This window comes from Onychomys torridus, chromosome X, assembly GCF_903995425.1.
Source record: "Onychomys torridus chromosome X, mOncTor1.1, whole genome shotgun sequence".
Classification (NCBI taxonomy): Eukaryota; Metazoa; Chordata; class Mammalia; order Rodentia; family Cricetidae; genus Onychomys; species Onychomys torridus.
In genome coordinates, this window is record NC_050466.1 from 132,878,636 (window position 1) to 132,897,314 (window position 18,679).

Genomic DNA, 18,679 nt, shown 5'->3' on the forward strand with positions numbered 1-18,679 from the left:
ACATGGCAGAACGAATGGAAGGGGGCAAGGGGACAAAGTCTGTTCCTTAAGCCTTTTTTGTAAGAGTAAATAGCTTTCTCAAGGGTCCTTTCTCTTAATATCATCGCCTTGGTAATCAAGGTTTCAATATATGAGTTTTGGAGAAAGGACATATCAAATCTGACTAGCAGTGTATTTGGGCATCCTGTAATCTAGCTCCCTAATATCTTATTGTTGAACACTCGATCTCTTCTATTATATCTAAGTATGGAGTGATCTTCCTTTGCCTTTATTTCTGTTTTTCTGTTAATAGACTTACTCTTGCAGTTAATTACTTGGTAAACTAAGATGCTAAAGCATTTTGGCTTCTGTGAGATGGCATTGCCAATTGAGGAGTCTGTAATTTGTTGTAAGTAGCTGAGCTAGCAGAGAGCAAAGAGTGCGGAAATGATGTTACAGAAGTGGAGTGAACCACTGGGAATGGGGAAGAAAAGAAGGTGAGGCATTTGAATGATCATGAATGGAAAAAATAGCCTTGTCTGTATTTCTCCCGAGTTGGGTCTCAGGACCAATAAAGTACTATTGAGTTCAACACAAATACAGGTTGTAAGTCCCTTATCCAAATGCTTGGGAAAGAAGTGTTTTAGATTTCAAGTTTTTTCCTCAGATTGTGGAGTTTTTCTGTATTTATATAATAATATATCTTGGATATGGTCTTGTGCTTAAACATGAAATTTATTTTTATTTCAATTTATGAGAATAGCTTGAAGGTAATTTTATATAATATTTAGTGAGCATGTATTTTTACATTTATATTTATCTAAGGTACGGGAATGTGTATGCGAGTGCGTGTGCATAGATGTAGAAGTGAGAGAACACATTGCAGGAGTCAGTTGGACTTTTTCCCATGGATGTGAGTTCTGGGTATCAAACTGAGTCCATCGGGTTTGTCAGCTAGCACATCTCACCAGCCCTGGTGTAAGTGTAGTGTAACCATAATTCTATGAGACAGACAGGAACCTTTGCTTTCTAAGCACTCGAAATGCTTCAAACTTCCGAGCATTTTAGATGTCTGGGTTGGGGTTCTCAATCTGTAAAATGTACTAGCTAGCGCTCACTCTGTACCAAGTACATGTATTGTTACCTTATCTTCTCAGTGTCATATTTGGCAGCTTTTCTCCTAATCCTCATCCTAACAAATAAGGAAACCAAGACCCAGGCAGTTTATATAAGTTGTCCCACAGCTATTAAGTGATGAATTAGTGACAACATTGATGAAATGATGGCAGTATTAATATGCAGACATCCATCTCTAATGCTTAATTATTCCACTGTACCAACTTGCATTGGGTATTTGCCACAGTATAGACACTATGCTCAGAAATGAAATCAGGATGATAATTGAACTATGATGATCAAACTTCTGATATCAAGGAGCTAACAGTCAAATGAGTAAGACTGCATGTAAAAAGATAAATTTAATAAAATGTGATGAGCCCTATGGGAGCTGTATGTCACCATGTTGTAAGAGGCAAAAGAAAGCCTTTTAGTATAAAATGGGTGGTTCAAGAATTAGGGGCATGTAGCTTTCCCTAAGTTCAGTGTTAAAATGCCATGCTCTTTTATCAATTCTGCCATGGCTATAGGAAAAACGGGCAAGTTTGATTTTTATTTGTAGATTGGGGTGTTAACACCCTCCTTTAAATCAAGGTGTCCAATAAATGAACTGTTGGATTGGGGTAATTAGATTCACACTGGCTTGCTAAAGATCAATGTTTGAGTTACTTTCATGATTTAGAACACATCTGTAGCATTTCTTACTTATTGTTCTTTAAATGAACTAGCTTCAATAAAAATAAATTTCTACAAAAATAGTTTGACTGAAAATGGAAAGCCAGTTTTATTTTCTGTAAATAGAAGGTAACCATAAAAATAAATACACAGTATGGGGAAATATTTATCTGTGTGCCACCCAAAGTGATCCTTTATAGAACTATTGGCATACATGCCACATGTTGAAAATACTTACTGAAATAACATCTTCAGGCCTTTCCCACACTGACATTCTGTAACTGGGTTGAGTAAGTCTTGCAAGGAGTTGTGTCTCCTACATTTTATTTTCAGCACATTTGTGCATATTTCCTCCACTTGGCCACACAGCCCTGACCATTTCAATTGTGTGTTTCTACCATGTAAATAGGTGTATCCCCGTGGCATACTAATTAGACACTCATCCCCGATCAGATCATTTATCTCATCTTAGGAAGTGAATTGCCACTGCTAATCTGCCTGCCATCCTCATTTCAATTCATTACGGTACTGACTTGAGAGAGTAATGTGCTGTCCTTGTCACTCCCCATCAGGCTGCTTTAACTGGATTTGTGGTATTGACTTGAGGGATAAAAACTACTACAATACCCGGCTATTCAGTGAAACAAGAAATGAAGGAAATAAAGCATGAGGCTTCAGTACTTTTAGTAGGCGTGTTAAGAAAGATTTTGAGAAAGCACCATAGGCAGAACCCCATTCAGATTTTCTGTTTTACTTTCTGAGTGATGTGATAAACTGTCCTGGCCCCCAGGGTCAGGATCCATTTCTTATTTGTTTGGGGGATAATGGGAACTAGACCATACCCTTCTATAAGGGACATGAGTGCTGCTTGTTGTGCCTTTGGGGATCTAGCGCTCCTAGATTACCATAGTGATAAAGAAATTTCTTTCTTGTGTATATATTTCCTTACATAATCTCATGTTTATTTGTGGAATATGAAAGCAAGTATTCAAGTCTTATACTGACTCGGGAATATCCATTCTAGGGACAAGGACACCTTTCCTTCAGGTGAGGCCGAGGCTCCCAGTTTTTCTGGTTTGACTTGGTTGCTCCCTGTTGAAGGCTCTTCCTTCTCCAATTTATGGGTGTGGTAACTTCTTTAGTCTAAGTGGTGTGAAAATCCATGGGAGCCCAACTTCTTGTCCTAACACATATACCACCACCACCACCATGACCACCACCACCACACTACTACAATTAATCAAGCGTTTTATTCATAGTTAGTGGCCTAAGGCACAACTAAATTTATAGGCGTTTGTAGGCCTGCTAGAACTTGCCTGGGATGGTATTATGCCAGGAGGATTTCAAATTCTGGCCATATGCTCCTCCTGGCCCACTGGACATTCCTAAGGCGAATTTAATTGTGCCTCTGGATGCCTTAGAGCAAACAGTTTGGTTGCTAATTTTGTAAATTGGTGTATTTAGGTATATGAGGAAAGGGAATACAAAGAATATGGGTTATTGCTTCAACTTCTGTGGTCAAAAGGAGACTCAAAGTTCAGGGGTTCCATTGGTGAGAGTAATATTAGTTAACCTTTGAGAGCTAGCTTTCTTTGTGCCAAGCAGTATGCTTTGCAGGTGGTAATCTCATGGGCTGAGGCAAGGTTTTTCTGGGACTGATTGCTGATAGAACTCTGGAGACTTTGAGAAAACAACAACAACAACAACAACAACAACAACAACAACAACAACAAAAGGTTTGATTCCTTTCACTCTGGGAAAGAAGCCCCCAAACTTAAATTCCCTAGTCACTGCAAAGCCTCCTCTGTGTCTTATTTAATCTTTTTGACAGTTCTGGGAAGTCAGTGCTAACAGTATCTCTATAAAAGAAATCGCTGTCGAAACTGGGGTTTAGAGACATGAGCGCTTTTGCTCAACGTAGCACAGCTTACAAACCAAGTCTTTTTCCGGGTCTTCTCTTCTTGGCGGAATAGACATTCTTCTCACTACCCTTATCTTTTGCTGCCAGTAACCTTCATGATGTCCTCTGAGCCATGGAAGGAACTCAACACTGCTTCAACACTGGCAGGGAGGCAAAAGGTCTCGCTGAGCTTGCAGGGAGACTCTACCCCTGGGGAATGCAGAGCAAGAAAATAAGTGGGTGAGGAGGGCCATTTTGTTCCCACTAGGTCTGAGCTATGCACTGGTTTTGGCAATAGTCTTGCCCCAGGAACAACATATCATAAGAGGGCCATTTTTTTTTTCTGTTTACGTACTACCTTCTTCCTTGTCCCCCAGGCTGCTCTGCCCTGCTGGCCCCCTAAATCTCTTCCCTTGTCTTGTCTCCGCCCTTCCTCACCGTCCTCTTCCGCCCTTTTCTTCTGCCCCACCTTCTCCTTAGCGCCAGCCCTTCAAGTCTTTTAAATTGTTGTTGTTCTACTGGGAGCAGGGAGGGGGGAGGCCTCTTCCTGAGGCCTTTCCTCTTCTTCTCCCTCTAGCCCTCATTCCGGACTCCACCCCGGTAGTTTGTCGGCTGGCATTCTGGAGGAGGAAGAGAAGCAGGAGAATGAAGAGGAAGAATGGCAACAAAGAACAGCATCTTGTGTGATCTGGGTGTCTGCAGGCTTCTCCGCCATCTTTCATTAAGTTCAGTGTGTAATTTAACTCTCACCTTCCCCGTCTGGTTCTTTAAGCATACAGAGGAGAGTTTAGGCTGGCTGCTTTGCAAGCATTCAGGCTCCTTATGCTTTGGGTGAAATAGAACAAGTTGAAGATACTGGAGGTTGCTATTTGCTTTATTTCTTAAGCCACCTACGAAAAGGGAAGCCCGTGGTTCTTCCTAGAAGAAAGAAGCATTGCATCTCCTTCTTCATGTCTGCTCCATCACAACTTTCTGTCCGACATAAACAGCCTCCGTCCGGCATGCTGATTATTGAGATGAGGAGTGGCAAAGGACAAGTGTGGGAGTGGTTCAGTGGGAGAGTGCTTGCCAGACGTACACAATGCCCTGGGTTCAGTCTATAATATGGAGAAATAAAGAACAGAGACAAGGTAAACTCCATCTTTAGCACTAACTGGGGGACGTAGTTCCTTGTGAGTCACCTTTGAGTTCTCATTCAAACTAGACAGGTACCATATCTAAAAACTTCAAAGGAAATATGAACCAAAAGACTGGGTATGATGAAGTCAAGGGCTCCTACTCTGCAGTCCCTAGGAGAGAGAGAGAATGAGTGGTTTTATTTTATTTCTCCCTCTAATGTTCAACATGCTTCTTAGTAGGGCATAGGTGCTTAGTATGTTTCATTGACTAAATGGGTGGAAAAGTGTCTTGAGTTTATTTACCTAAGGTTTAATAATTTACTTTGTTTTTTTCCAAAATCTGAATTTACCAATCTGATACGATGTTTTCTATACAAATATAGTTGAGGCAGACAAAAACAAGGGTATAAAATAAATTAGATAACCAGGAACATTTTTAGCAAGAGGATCAGTTGTTTGACTGTCTTCAGATGGACACAACTTCTTGAGGAGCCTGCATAGATTGAACAAAGAATTCACAGTGGCCAAAGGGTGTACCTAGCATAGATTAAGAATTCTCGTGGCTATTGATGTAGAAATTTATTACGGAAGTCTACCAGTCTTCATTTTTCACATCACAAAAGTGTATTAGTCTTTGATATAAACAGTTTGACATCCTTGAATCTAAAACCATCTGTCATTACTGAAGACAGCCTTGGACTAATGAAAAATCATTTTTTTAGTAATCCTCCCCAGAGTTTATACATTAAGAACATAAAAAAGAATATGTAGAGTTGTATATTGTGTGGCTTTCACTTAGTAAGTCTTAGCTTGTAAGCAGGGCAGGGGTGTAGGCAGCAGTGGAAATACGTAGAGAGAGATAGTGAGGCATTTATAAAAGCCCCTGCTACAGGATCATTCTTTCACATAGCACGTACATATACATGCAGTTTAATCTTTGTTCCTTGGTTTCTACCTATGAAAGTGACAGTGATAATACCTACCTATACCACTGTCAGAATGATTCAATGGATCTTAAAACAGAGCTTAGCACATAGTTTCTGCTCGATAACTATTATTGATAACAATACCCATGCTCTTCATTACAGACATAATAACACCTGATACCTAACTTCCAGGACAGGATAGGAGAAGCAGTTATAACAACACATAGATACCTAGAGGTACAGCAGGAAATTCCTGAGTGAATTAAATAAGGAGAGGAGATGACCTTTAGTTGGTCCTTTAAAAAAGGTGGAAAGAGAGTTTAATCAGCCACTTCAGACAGAGAAGGTAAAGTGTTTCATGGCCCCAGGGCTGGAAAAGGCCTGGGATTATCAGAGATTTCAAATCTGGGTAAGATCTAGTAGGACAGGAAAACCCTGCTGCTTGAGATAGAGGCAGGGTCCAGATCCTCATTACAGCAAGTGGAAGGATTCCGAGGTGTTGCTGTTAAGTGTTTAGGTGGTTGATGAACTATGGGTGGAAGAACAGATTGTTTAGGGAGGGAAGGAAAAATGAGATGTTTAAAACACATCTGAGCAGAAATAGCAATTAAGCAAATGGACATACATGCCGGGCACATACTGAGCTGTGACCCTCAGTTTCCTTATTCGTTTCCTTAGGAAGCTGGGTGTGACAGTTCAAGCCTGCAAACTCAGAACTAATGAAGCTGAGGCAGGAGACTGGTGAGTTTTAGGACAGCTTAGGCTATAACATTAGCTTGAGCTCCATCATCAGACTACCTGTCTCAAACAAACAACAACAAAAATGAGCTGGGGTGCAGCTGAGTGGTAGAGTGCTTGCTTAGAATACACAAGGTCCTGAATTCAGTCCTCCCTGATGAGGCATAAAAATATAGTGCTACCTACTTTCCAGGGTTTTTTTCTAGGAATAAAGGAAAATGGACGACTGTAATGGTACTGAATACACGGAGCCTATTATTATTTCTCTTGCTTGGCTGCTCCTTCTCTTCCTCTCCTTTGTTTCTTCTCTCTCTTTTGCCTCCCCTTTGAAAGAACTGCGATAGGGAAGAGGCACTGGAAGGAGGCTGTGGTTGTCTGTGACTTCCTGGGTTTCCATTACATGAGCTAGAGAAGGACTATAAGGCAATGCTGGAAATGTGGCTTCTAGTCTATGGATTCAGATCTTCAGGGAGGTTAGCCAATACTTGGCTGGGAGGCGGTCTCAGGGGGTTGAGAACTCTATTCTTAGAGAGCTGGTAGCTGGGAGACTCAGAAGGCCTTTCTAAACTCTCCCTACCAGGGCCACAGGGCGTTAGTAATTCATCTTCAACTCATTTTCCCCACCTTCTCTCTACTCTCACCTTCTCTTAGCTAGGGCTAGAAAATGCACCCAGCTCCAATCTCCTTTCCTCTTAAGCGTCATCCCTAAAAAGACACTGTGACCCCTCTGTCCTTGCTACTGTCACACGTTGCCATGGAGAACTGGGAGGGTAAAAATCTGCTTCCAGTTACCATCTTTCTGCACTCCCCATTCTGCATCCCTTTCTTCCTAGACATCCTTTACTCCAATCACCACACCCTTCTCCCCCTTCCCTAGAGAGCTTAAATCCTGGTGGATAGGTGACCATGTAGTGTGCCCGAAAACCCCCGTCAAGGACTAAGGATGCACTGAAACTGATTTCAGTTGTACCTGCTGCTGCAGGAGGCCAACAGAGACCGCCGCCAGGGGCGAGGCCAGCTCCTAGCTCCTAGGTCTCGCCCCCCCCCCTCCCCTGTCCCTCCGCCTTCTCTGCCCCACCCATCTCCACCCCCCCCCTCCTACTCCTCTCCCCTCTAGCGGCCACTTGTCCCTTTTAAGGAACTCCACCCTAGGTGGAGTCCTCATGGTAGTCACACCTCTCTTCTGGGCCTAGTCTGCCAGAGAAAGAACTAAGCACTCCACCGTACTCAGGTTGCCCGGCGAGCGAGCGCGCCAGGCTCTGACCCCACGGGCGTGGTGTACCAGTGGGGTGGCCAGGTACCACCGGGAAGTCTCTCTGGCGCGGTCCAGCAGGAGTGTCTGCCACTAACGTGGGAGCCCATGCCCTGGGTCGGTGTTTTCCTATATATTTCGACCAATCGCCGGCCTCTTTTCCTCCTTTCTTTTTAGGAAGGCGCCGGGTGTGCAGCGCTAACCGCTGCGTGGAGGGGATCCTCTGGCGCTGTCTCCTTGTGGGTCTTCACTGACTCCTCCGTCTCAACTTTGCGTTCAAGTCGTGATCTGAGGTTTGGGTGCTTTGCTGGGACCCCACCCTGGCTCTCTCGGGGAGTGTGTGAGGAGTTCTGAGGTGGGTGGAGAATGGGCTTGGCCGGAACTGAATCGGTTGAGGTAAAAGGGGAACGCAGGAGCTTTAGCGCTGGCCACTTTGCTCGCTCCCGCTGTATTTTTAGCACAGGGAAGGCTGCAGTGGGAGGATTCTTTTTAGGAAGTCTGCTCCGCCGCCCCGATTCTGGGCTTGGATGCTTGAAAGCTTTGTTTCCCTTGTTCTGAGGGTGGCCCAGCTGGGTCTGAATCGACTCCCTCCCTTTTTCGTTTCCCCCATCCTTTTCCAGCCAGGAGAAAGCAGAGAGGTGGGGGACCAGGGAAGAGGAGGCTAAAGCGCGTTGCCAGGCGCGCTGTCAGACATGGGCGGGTGTGAGGGGAACAGCTGTCTTGAGATCAGCTCAGGAGTATGAGTCTCCGGGAGGACTGCATGAGCTCCGGACACTTCAGGAGTCCTCAGCTAGAGACAAGGGCGGTAAGTGACTCGGGAAAGAACCCACTCTCATGTCCTCAATCTAGGTTCTAACTACCCCCCCCCCTCCGCCCCGCGCCGCCGCCGCCGCCAACCGCACACACCCACTTGGCTTTGGGTTTTAGCAGTGAAGTGGGATGGGGGGCGTGTGAGCGGAAAGGGTAAGAACATTATGTGGAATCAAATTAAACTCAAGGGAAAAATGACTTCCCTTAAGGATTGTGAAGCGAGACTGAGAGGAGGGGGATACTTCAGGGGGCCTTGCGGAAGAATTGAAAAGGGGACAAGAATGGATAGGTTTGTCTAGTTCAGTGTGTCCTGTCTCAATGCTCTCAATTCTCCTTAAGTGGTTTGTTTTAACCCCATACATCCAAAGTCTCAGCAAGAGAGAAGAGAATTTGGAAGACCAGTGATCCCACTTACGTCACCCCTCCCTTCCCCCAAGCGGTAGCAGGTACCTAGAGCTGATTCTCCAAAGAGGGAGGAGGGGCAGTGAAGAGTTAAGCTGGGAGCCAGGCCTCTTGGTAATGATGGCAAGACCCCTTCCAGGAGCCTCAGAGGAGGAGCTGGTTAGGGCGTGCCAGCTCATTAAGGAGGGGCTGGGCTTAGTTAGGAGCTCTTAAGAGGAAGCCAAGGCACAACCTTATCTAGGCTCCTTAAGATTCGGCCAAGAGGTGAGTTCTTGTAGGTGGGTGGTCAGCCGGGATTGCTGTGAGCAAAAGGACATACTTAGCCACAGGTGAAGCTTTTTGTACTTTTTTGACCCTAAGAATTTTGGAAGAAACTAAATCATATCCTAACAGGTGGCTAGGAGAGCAATACCTTATTTTCTCTAATATTACTGCCCATGCGGGGAAAGAAATATAAAGTACTTGCATGACACTTAGTGTAATAGTGAGAAAGAAAATTGAAAAAAGAGAATAGTATCTAAATTTGGATTTTAAGCTGAAGATATTGGTTTGGGATAATAAAAAGATATACTTTGAAACCTTCCTACCACCACTAACTGGTTTTATGACCATGAACCTTGCTTTTCTCCTATGTAGGATGCATATTAAAAAATCTCTTTTTTTTTTTGAGCTAAATCCCCAACCCGCATGTTAAAAATTCTTACTCAGAAGATGTATATGGCATGTGCTGCTGAGACTTGCTCTGTTTTTCACTTTCTTTTCCTCCTCTTTGGGGTTTTCTCTCTGGAGCATCGCTGGTCAAATTAGTACTTTGCTGTCCTTAAAACACATTTCGGATGAAGGGAGCGAAGACCTGTGCAGTTTGAACAGTTTGCTCAAAACCAGGCTGGAATATATGTCTTATTTGTTTGTGATTTAACATTGTTCCCACTGGATTTTATCAGCTGCAAGAGAAAAGGCCACTAATCTTCCTATCTTCTGATTCTTTGGTCAGTTTAACCAAGATGATGTAACCAGCAGGACCTTTGGACAGCAAACCAGTGACTCAGAAATGACTTCATCCTCTTCTTCAAAGTTTGGGGGTAACCCTTATGAGAGAGACATTAATCCTTGGAAACTGCTGATGCGACAGGCTAGGCACAGTGTGTCTTCAGGTTATCTTAGAGGGCAGCTAGGCAAAAACACAGGACGGCTAGAAATACCACTTCAAAAGAGTAAGTGACAAACGTAACTACCTAATCTGTTTGCTAGACCAAATTGCATAAAGGCGCGCTCTGGTTTTCCAACATCGGAGTGCTGCAGAGCCCTCTTGCTTTCGGAGCTCATAGGAGGGAAAATTGATGGGGAAAAGTGATCAGTACAACCGCCCTTATTTTTCTTGTCTATGCATTTCGGAGATGAGGCTCTTAGTGGTTCTTCAATTTGGTTTTTTTATTGCCAAGGTACCAAGACTAGATATTATAAGTCTCCCCAGAGTGTTCTGTTTCTCGTGCGAGGAGGTGGAGATTGGCTAACTCACGCTTTTGTACTCTGGCAGGGCCTTATTAATGTTCGATACATTTAAATGTTTGATTTTCGTATTTCCGTCTTTATTATTTTTATTTATGTGCTTTTGTATGTGTCTGGATGAGTAAATTGCTGCTTGTTTGAAGAAACCAGAACTCCTGGTGATTGTGAGCTGCCCAACATGGGTTCCGGGAACCAAATCTGGGTCCTGGAAGAGCAGGAAGTGCTCTTAACATGTAGCCGGCACTCCGGCCCAGGGCATTTATATGTTTACCTTAGCTTTGAGTCAGTTGTACTTTATGAGCTCGCTTAAATTGTTGGATGAAGGAAAAACAGTTTGGGGATCTGTAATTCATTTAGCAAATTGACATACTGGACGTTAGGCACTGGGGAAAAATAGTATTATGTTGTTTGTTTGTTTCTTAGTATTATTGGGCATTGAAATCAGCGTCTGGTATACCATTGGAATTTTTTAAAAGGGAGCAGGGTCTTACTATGTAGCTAGGCTGGCCTGGCTCTCAATCCTCCTGCCTCAGCCTCCTGAGTGCTGGAATTATAGGCATGAGCAGTTTTTTTGTTTTTTTGTTTTTGTTTTTCGGTTTTTTGAGACAGGGTTTCTCCGTGTAGTTTTTGGTACCTGTCCTGGATCTTGCTCTCAAGACCCGGCTGGCCTCAAACTCATTGAGATCCGCCTGGCTCTGCGTCCAGAGTGCTGGGATTAAAGGCGTGCGCCACTGCCGCCGCGCGCCACTGCCGCTGCACTCCACTACCGCCGCGCGACTACCAACACAGAACGAACAGTTTTTAAAGATCCTTTTGTTTTAAAGCTCAGCTGCATTTTGGTTATTTGTATTCATAACGAAGCCCCCAGTTCTTTGAGACCGAGAACTACTTGGTGGCACTCATCCTCGTGGCTTCATAGTACTACTTACCTAATTACCTTTCCCTTATAAGCACTTGGTACATATTTTGTAGATTGTGATCTGAGGTCATGTTCTTTTTTTAGTTTCTTGAGGCAGGGTTTCTCTATATAACAGCTCTGGCTGTCCTGCAACTCACTCTATAGACCAGGCTGGCCTCACGGAGATCGGTCTGCTTCTGCCGAGTGCTGGGACTAAAGGCGTTCACCACCACCGCGGGAACCTAAGGTCTTATTCTAAACTGCCATATTTTTTTGTAAGTGAAGAGAAACCTTAGGTGTGATTGACCTAAATGATCATCCAGTATGGTTACAATTTAACTACTAAGTAGAGTATGAATAGATGGTGTTATGTCTTCGTCCAAAGACAATCTGAGACATTTGGTTTTCTTTCTGACTTACGGACTTGTTATTTATTTAGATTTTATAAGTAGAAGTCGGCTTCTGTTCTTTTTATTAACCCCAACTCAACTTTATCATCTAGCCTCTTATTTCTAAAATAATATGGTCCTTTGTGGTTGTAAATAATTATTTAAGTGGAGGGTTTCACTAATTTTGTTCTTTTCAATGCTTCGTTTTACTTTAACGTTGTTAATGTTGTGTGTCTGAATGGGGAAACGTGTAAATTATCGAGCAGGAAGTTAGTTATAAATGTCCAGAACATGCTAGATGGTCTAAATAACACGTTAAAAGGTGTTATCTGTATATTTAAGTTTTTTTAAGTGCAGTGTGGATTTGGTGGTGGTGGTGGTGGTGGGGTTTGTCTGTCTTTTTGCGGTGCTAGGAATCAAATTTACCGGTCTTGCATATGCTGAGGAAATGTTCTGCTATGGAACTGCACCCCTAGTCTACGAGAGTTTCAAGGTTCAATAATGCAACGCTAGCACCTTGTTAAGATATTTCAAACCTGCCTGGTGGTGGTGGTTGTTGTTGGTGGTGGCCTACACCTTTACTCCCTGCACTTGGAAGGCAGATGGATCTCATAGTTTGAGGCCAGCCTGGTCTACAGAGCGAGTTCCGAGGCAGCCAGGGCGACACAGAGAAACCCTGTCTTGAAAAACCAACCCCCCACCACACACATTTTGTTGTAACCACCGCCTTAGCATTCTAAATAGAGCCCATTTTCACCTCTAGAGTTACCCACTGCTCATTCAAGACTTTTCCTTTCCATTTCCCTGTTCTACAACTTGCCATTAACATAACCTTGGCGAAGTTATTTAAACTATGCGTTTGAATGTTTTCCTCTGAATTAGAGCTCATAGTAGAAACTACTTGAATGGCAGCGAGGAACGTACTGCTCACTGTGAAATGCTTGTGAAAATTAATTTGTGAAAATGCTTTAAAATTTTATGAAAGTAGCCGGGCCGGGCGGCGGCAGCGGCGGCGGCTGCAGCGTCCGACACGGCTGAGGCCGCGGAGCACGCCTTTAATCCCAACACTGGGAGGCAGAGCCAGGCGGGTCTCTATGAGTTCGAGACCAGCCTGGTTTACAGAGCTAGTCCAGGACAGGCTCCAAAGCTACAGAGAAACCCTGTCTCGAAAAAAACAAAAAGAAAAAAAAAAAATTTCTGAAAGTCTGAAGTATAAGCAGTGAGAAAATGGAGGCGTGGTTGTTGTGATTCTCACGCCTTTTGTACAAAGTACAAGCTTTTTCTTTCCTTCTTAGTTTCCTTATCCACCCAGTTGGCAAATGAGTTTGTTGCTTGTCTTTATTTCCTAACATCTTTTCTTTTATCCTAAAAGCTGCCACAACCTTTTTAGACCAGAGGCTGAAATAATTAGCCTATATACCAATTACAGCTCATACAAAAATTTTGTTTACCCTAAATTTTAAACTCTCATTTATTTACTTTTTGTTAACAGATGTATTTTAAATAGGTAACACAGTGAAAACTGTCCCCTTATTAGTCCATTAGCCACTTATTATTCCCCACTGGAGACAACTGAAGTTATTATTATGATTCTCTGTGGAGATGTTGAAGTATATCCAATAGAAACAGTATATGTGAATACACACATACACATTGTTCAACTTTTTTCCTTTTTTAATTTTTTAATCTGAATTCATTTTTTCTTTTTTGTTTTTGTGCATTTTAAATTAAAATATAATAATATCACTTTCCTTTATTCTTCACCTACATGTTTATTTGCTTTTTTAACCCCTTAATATTTATCTTAATTTTGAGATTGTAATTTAATTATATTCCTCTCTTTTATACACAAATATTCTGCATATTGTTCTTCCATTTGCATTTCCTACTTAAAAATAGATTTTGGAGATATTTCCCTATAAGTTTATAAAAACGCCTCATTGTTCTGTATAACTGTATAGTTTTTTTACCATATGGGTAAGCCATGATTTATTCTGTAGTGTTCTAATAGGAATGTAAACTCAGTAAGTAGTATATATGGGGCTGTTATAACAAAATACCACTAACTGGGTGCTTTAAACAACAGAAATTTTGTTTTTCTAGTTCTAGAGGCTAGAATTCGGGGATCAGGGCCTCAGCATAGGCAGATGCGAGGGCTGTGTTCCTCATTCCCAGGCAGCTGCATTCTTTGCTATATACTCAACATCTTCCTTTGTTTAAGTGAAGAGACAGAACTCTCCTGTGTTTCTTCTTAAGGGATTAATCTTCTGTGATTAGAGCACTACCTGGATGACCTCATTTACTTTTAATTATTTCCATAAAGGCCATATCTCTAAATATAGTCACCTCAGGAGTGAGGGCTTTCACAAACGAGTGGAGGGCATCAAGCCACTTTGCCTAATCTCATACTCTTAAAAATTGGCTGATTGCCAATATTTTAAAGTTGGATTTCATTTAAAATCTAGATTCCATTTTCTCTTAAGTAATTAGATGATAGGATAAGGTAAGATTTTATATGATATTTCGGAGCAATGAGTCTTTGCTACTGTGGCTTTTTATTCTTTTTTTTTTTTTCTTCCCGAGACAGGGTTTCTCTGTGTAGCTTTGCTCCTTTCCTGGAACTCCCTTTGGAGACCAGGCTGGCCTCGAACTCACAGAGATCCACCTGCCTCTGCCTCTCGAGTGCTGGGATTAAAGGCAAGTGCCACCACCGCCCAGCGGCCTTTTATTCTTTTTCTCAACTGATGCTTAAGTGCTCTGTGCCAATTGTGATTGCTGCACATTTTGTCTTATGATTGATACCACAATTAATGGGTTGCTTTACTCTCTTTGTCAATAATAGAGCTTATTGTGAAGGTATGAAAAGACCTCCACTATTGTATTCAACTTTACCAAACCATCCCAACGTGCAGGGTTGTAATTTTTTTTTTTCATTTAAAAATTTTATTTTGGGCTTGGGGATTTAGCTCAGTGGTAGAGTGCTTGCCTAGCAAGCGCAAAGCCCTGGGTTCGATCCTCAGCTCCAAAAAAATTTTATTTTTTCAGAGTTTTATACATGCATACAATGAAATATGAACATATCTACTCTCATTTCCCCCTTTCCAACTTTCCTCCATATGTACCCCCCAACTTCATTTCCTTTTTCTCTTTTTTAAAAATACCCCACAAAGTCTTCTTAGTGCTACTGATGTGTGCATGCATGTGGAGCCATCTACTGGAGGGAAGGAACATATGCAACCTACTAATGGCCACATCCCCAAAGGCTGTTTCTCTGACTCAGCAGCGATAGCATCTTAGAGGCGGAGCCTTGTGGGCTTCTTCATTCCTGCTCAACTTTTGTAGGTCTTGGGCAGGTAACTGCGGCTGCTGTGAGCTCATGGTAATAACCATATCATCTGTAGAAGAAAACATTCAAGTATTTTTATGTGGAAAAAGAGCTTTTGAGCATCATGCCTGGATTCAAATCCCAGCTCATTTATTCCCATCTTACATGGCTTTAGCATTGCTTAATCACTCTCTGATTCTGTATCTGTTTTATTCTTTTTTTTTCCCCTGAGACAGGGTTTCTCTGTATAGCTTTGCTCCTTTCCTGGAACTCACTCTGTAGCCCAGGCTGGCCGCGAACTCACAGAGATCCGCCTGGCTCTGCCTCCCGAGTGCTGGGATTAAAGGCATGGGCCACCGCCTGGCCCCTGTTTTATTCTTGTATAAGAGAAAATTGGCTTAAAAATCACCATCTGAGGAGAGGCGAAATTGATGAGAACACTAGAGGCTAGGCTACTTGCTATCACATGACTGAGGAGTGTGCAGATGATGCTGCAGAATGTGAACCTCCAGGATTATAAATATAAATTGATAAAAAAAAATTGAGAGGGTTGGGGATTTAGCTCAGTGGTAGAGCGCTTGCCTAGCAAGCACAAGGCCCTGGGTTCAATCCTCAGCTCAAAAAAAAATTAAGATAGGTGTCACGCTAAGTGGTTTGGAGCTTTCCAATATGACTGTATTTTTGTACCTCTGATTTTCCTGATGGAAGTAATCCTTGGAGCTGGAGAGATGGCTCATTGGTTAAGAGCACTGACTCTTCTTCCAGGGGACTCTGGTTCGATTCCCAGAACTCACATGGCAGCTCACAACTGTCTGTAACTCCAGTTCTAGGGGACCGACACCCTCACACAGACATACGTGTAGGTAATCTGGAATCTCAAAAATTCTAAAACATTGCTTTTTTTTCTTTTCTTTCTTTTTTTGTGGTTTTTCAAGACAGGGTTTCTCTGTGTAGCCTTGGCTATTCTGAAACTCACTCTGTAGACCAGGCTAGCTTCAAACTCAGAGGTCCACTTGCCCCTGCCCCCTGAGTGCTGGGATTAAAGGTGTGTACATCACTGCCTGACTCACCTGTACATTTATTTACTTCAGAAATCCTATAATAATGTATGTGCTGGTGCTATTAATATTTTCACAAGGCGCTCAGAATCCCTTTCCCAATTTGTTATTATCACAAAATTTGTTATTACAAATTTTTGAGCTAGTGATATTTATAACCCAAGTACTTCAGAAACAAAGGCGGTGTGGGAAGGGGAGGGAGTTGTTGTGAGTTCTGGGCTAGCCTTGGCTACAAACAACATAGTGAGACACCCCCCCATCTCAAAAGAAAGAAAGAAAACGAGGAAGAATGTAATAGGAAGAGTGTGGTTTGCATATTTGGAGCCAAGATATAGTAACACAAAAAAGTAAGCAATGAACTTAAAATCAATTATTTCATCTATTGAATGTCAGGAAATGAGGAAATCATTCCTAGTTGAAAAGCAGTAATACACAAGGAAACCTCCTTGGGAAATAAAAGGAAGACTTCTGAGCCACTCTCAGAATTTAGAGAATTTTGACAGCTGAAACTGTTGTCTCTAATTTCATTTGAAAATTCAGAAGCTGTACGAGACATATTACTTCCAGTTTGGACTCTAGGTGAATCAAGCATATGGGCACAAAGAAAATGCAGCAGAGTATTGATCTGAGAGTTAGATACCTATGAATCACATTTTCTGACTTGAGAAGGTGTTTTTCTTTGTAAAGCTTGACTTGTCCATGTAGAACTGTAGGATTTCACATTATAGTTTGCAGAGCCCTAATGCTGAGGGTCAGAGCAGTGGAGAGGAATGAGAACAGACTTCTAACAGAATTTAAGCTCTTAGCACATGCCCCTCGATGTATTCTAAGGACCAAGGACATTGTCTGAAACCATAATAGATGTTCAACAAATTTCTGAAGGCTTAGCATGATACTGACAAAGAAGGAGCAAGGGGTCAGGTATGGCATTTTATGCTTGTAATCCCAGCATTTGGGAGGGGAAGGCGGGAGGATTTGCTTGTGTTTGAGATCAAGCTGAGCTACACAGTGAGTTCTAGGCCATCCTAGGCTACAATGTAAAACCCCCGTCTCATTCTTACAGAAAGAAAAAGGGAGTAAAGAAAGGAGGGAGCGCTTTTTATTAAAAACAAGAGTTGGGAAAATGTAGGAAACCGTGAAATAAAATTGAAGAGTTTATTTATGAAACACACAAGTGGTGCCATTAACATGAAGTGAAAGGTGTTGGAAGGAATAGCTAAGTGTTTTCTAATTCCTAAGTTGGAAAAAGATGTGGTAGAAAAAGTTATGTCAGATAATTCTCATATCATCCAGAGGGGGCGCTCAATAGCTGGAAGAGCTTGATTGGTTGCTGCCAGGAAGGCCTAGAGGAGTGTTGCAGAATTGTTTTTTCCTTTGCAGTCATAGCATCCTTGGCTAGTCGTTATTTCTAGCTAGGACTAATTACAAGTCATCTAGTGTCTAGTCTTCTTCGGTTCCTGTGGATTAAGACAGGACAGGGGTGAGGAGGCACAAGTGTGATCTGAAATTGGCTGACTAATTTGTAAGTAAGCTGTAGATTGTGCTTTGTTCCCTCAGCCTCTGTCTTCCTCTCTGGTGAAATTGAACTGTAGGTGAAGCAAGCAAACACTGTTACAGCAGAGGAAAACATAGGTGCTTTTTATGGGGTGACTGATGGTTCGAGGTATTTGACTGAAGCTATTAACACCATCTCTCCATAAGAGGGACAGCTATATCGAGAGGAAGATGAGAACTGCTTTTAACCATGCTTGGCTTGTAGGTCTAAGATCTATAGACAAAAATGATGTGTTGGTTTGTCTTTGTACATATATTACTTGGGTAAATACCTGTATAGTGGTTTAAAAGTCCTTAATGAAAGCAAGAACTGGACCAGGATTGGAAAATTTTGGAAACTATAAAGTATGCCAATAATCACTGAAATAGGACAGGTTGGAGAGGCTGGAAGAAATGGATTCACTTACATGAAGGAAGGGAAGTACTTATAGGAAGTAGGCAGCTAGCGTCAGGGACAAATGATGTTCTCTACCATGAGTAGATTAAGAGAATATTCTAATAACTTTTTAGTATAAATTTCTTCTGAAAAACTGTAATACTCTATGCATGTAATGGGGTCAGTATTGTGCTAAAAGCTATGTTCCCCTTGTATCTTTTCTAGATATGAATCAACTCATGAACGGCTTCGAAGTCCAACTTCATTCAGAAAGAGGTTCAATGCAGGTATTCAAACAGGTGAGCTTTGTCAGTTGAATAGCTAGCTCTTAAGCATTGTAGAATTGAAGCCCCATTTCCAAATGACATGTATGGAAAATGAGAAGGGATAAAAGAAGGCAGATTTTTTTTCCAGAATTAATTGAATGTCTGGGTTTGAATTTCAACTAAGGAGTCTATCTGGCCTCAAAGAACAGCTTCGCGTTGTCCCTTGTAGTCTTTGGTGAAGAACTATGATCATTTATTTAGCACTATCCCAAATTTCAGGTATAGTGAACAGTGTGTAGTTTGTTTTATTTCATTTCTTCAGTAGCCATGCTGGACAGTATATCAGAGTTTTCTAAGGAAGCATCTTGTTGACTCTAGTTCCCTGTCA

General features: G+C 42.2%; 1 protein-coding gene across 1 annotated transcript in view; it reads left to right on the forward strand.

Annotated features, from left to right (window-relative positions):
- Positions 1 to 18,679, forward strand: part of Klf8 (Kruppel like factor 8) — a gene marked incomplete at its 5' end in the record, with an annotated part of 167,777 nt that overhangs the window by 123,195 nt on the left and 25,903 nt on the right. Inside the window, one exon of the mRNA XM_036175684.1 lies at positions 18,251 to 18,324. Coding sequence (XP_036031577.1) covers positions 18,251 to 18,324 — 74 coding nt within the window. The remainder of the gene's footprint in view (positions 1 to 18,250; positions 18,325 to 18,679) is intronic.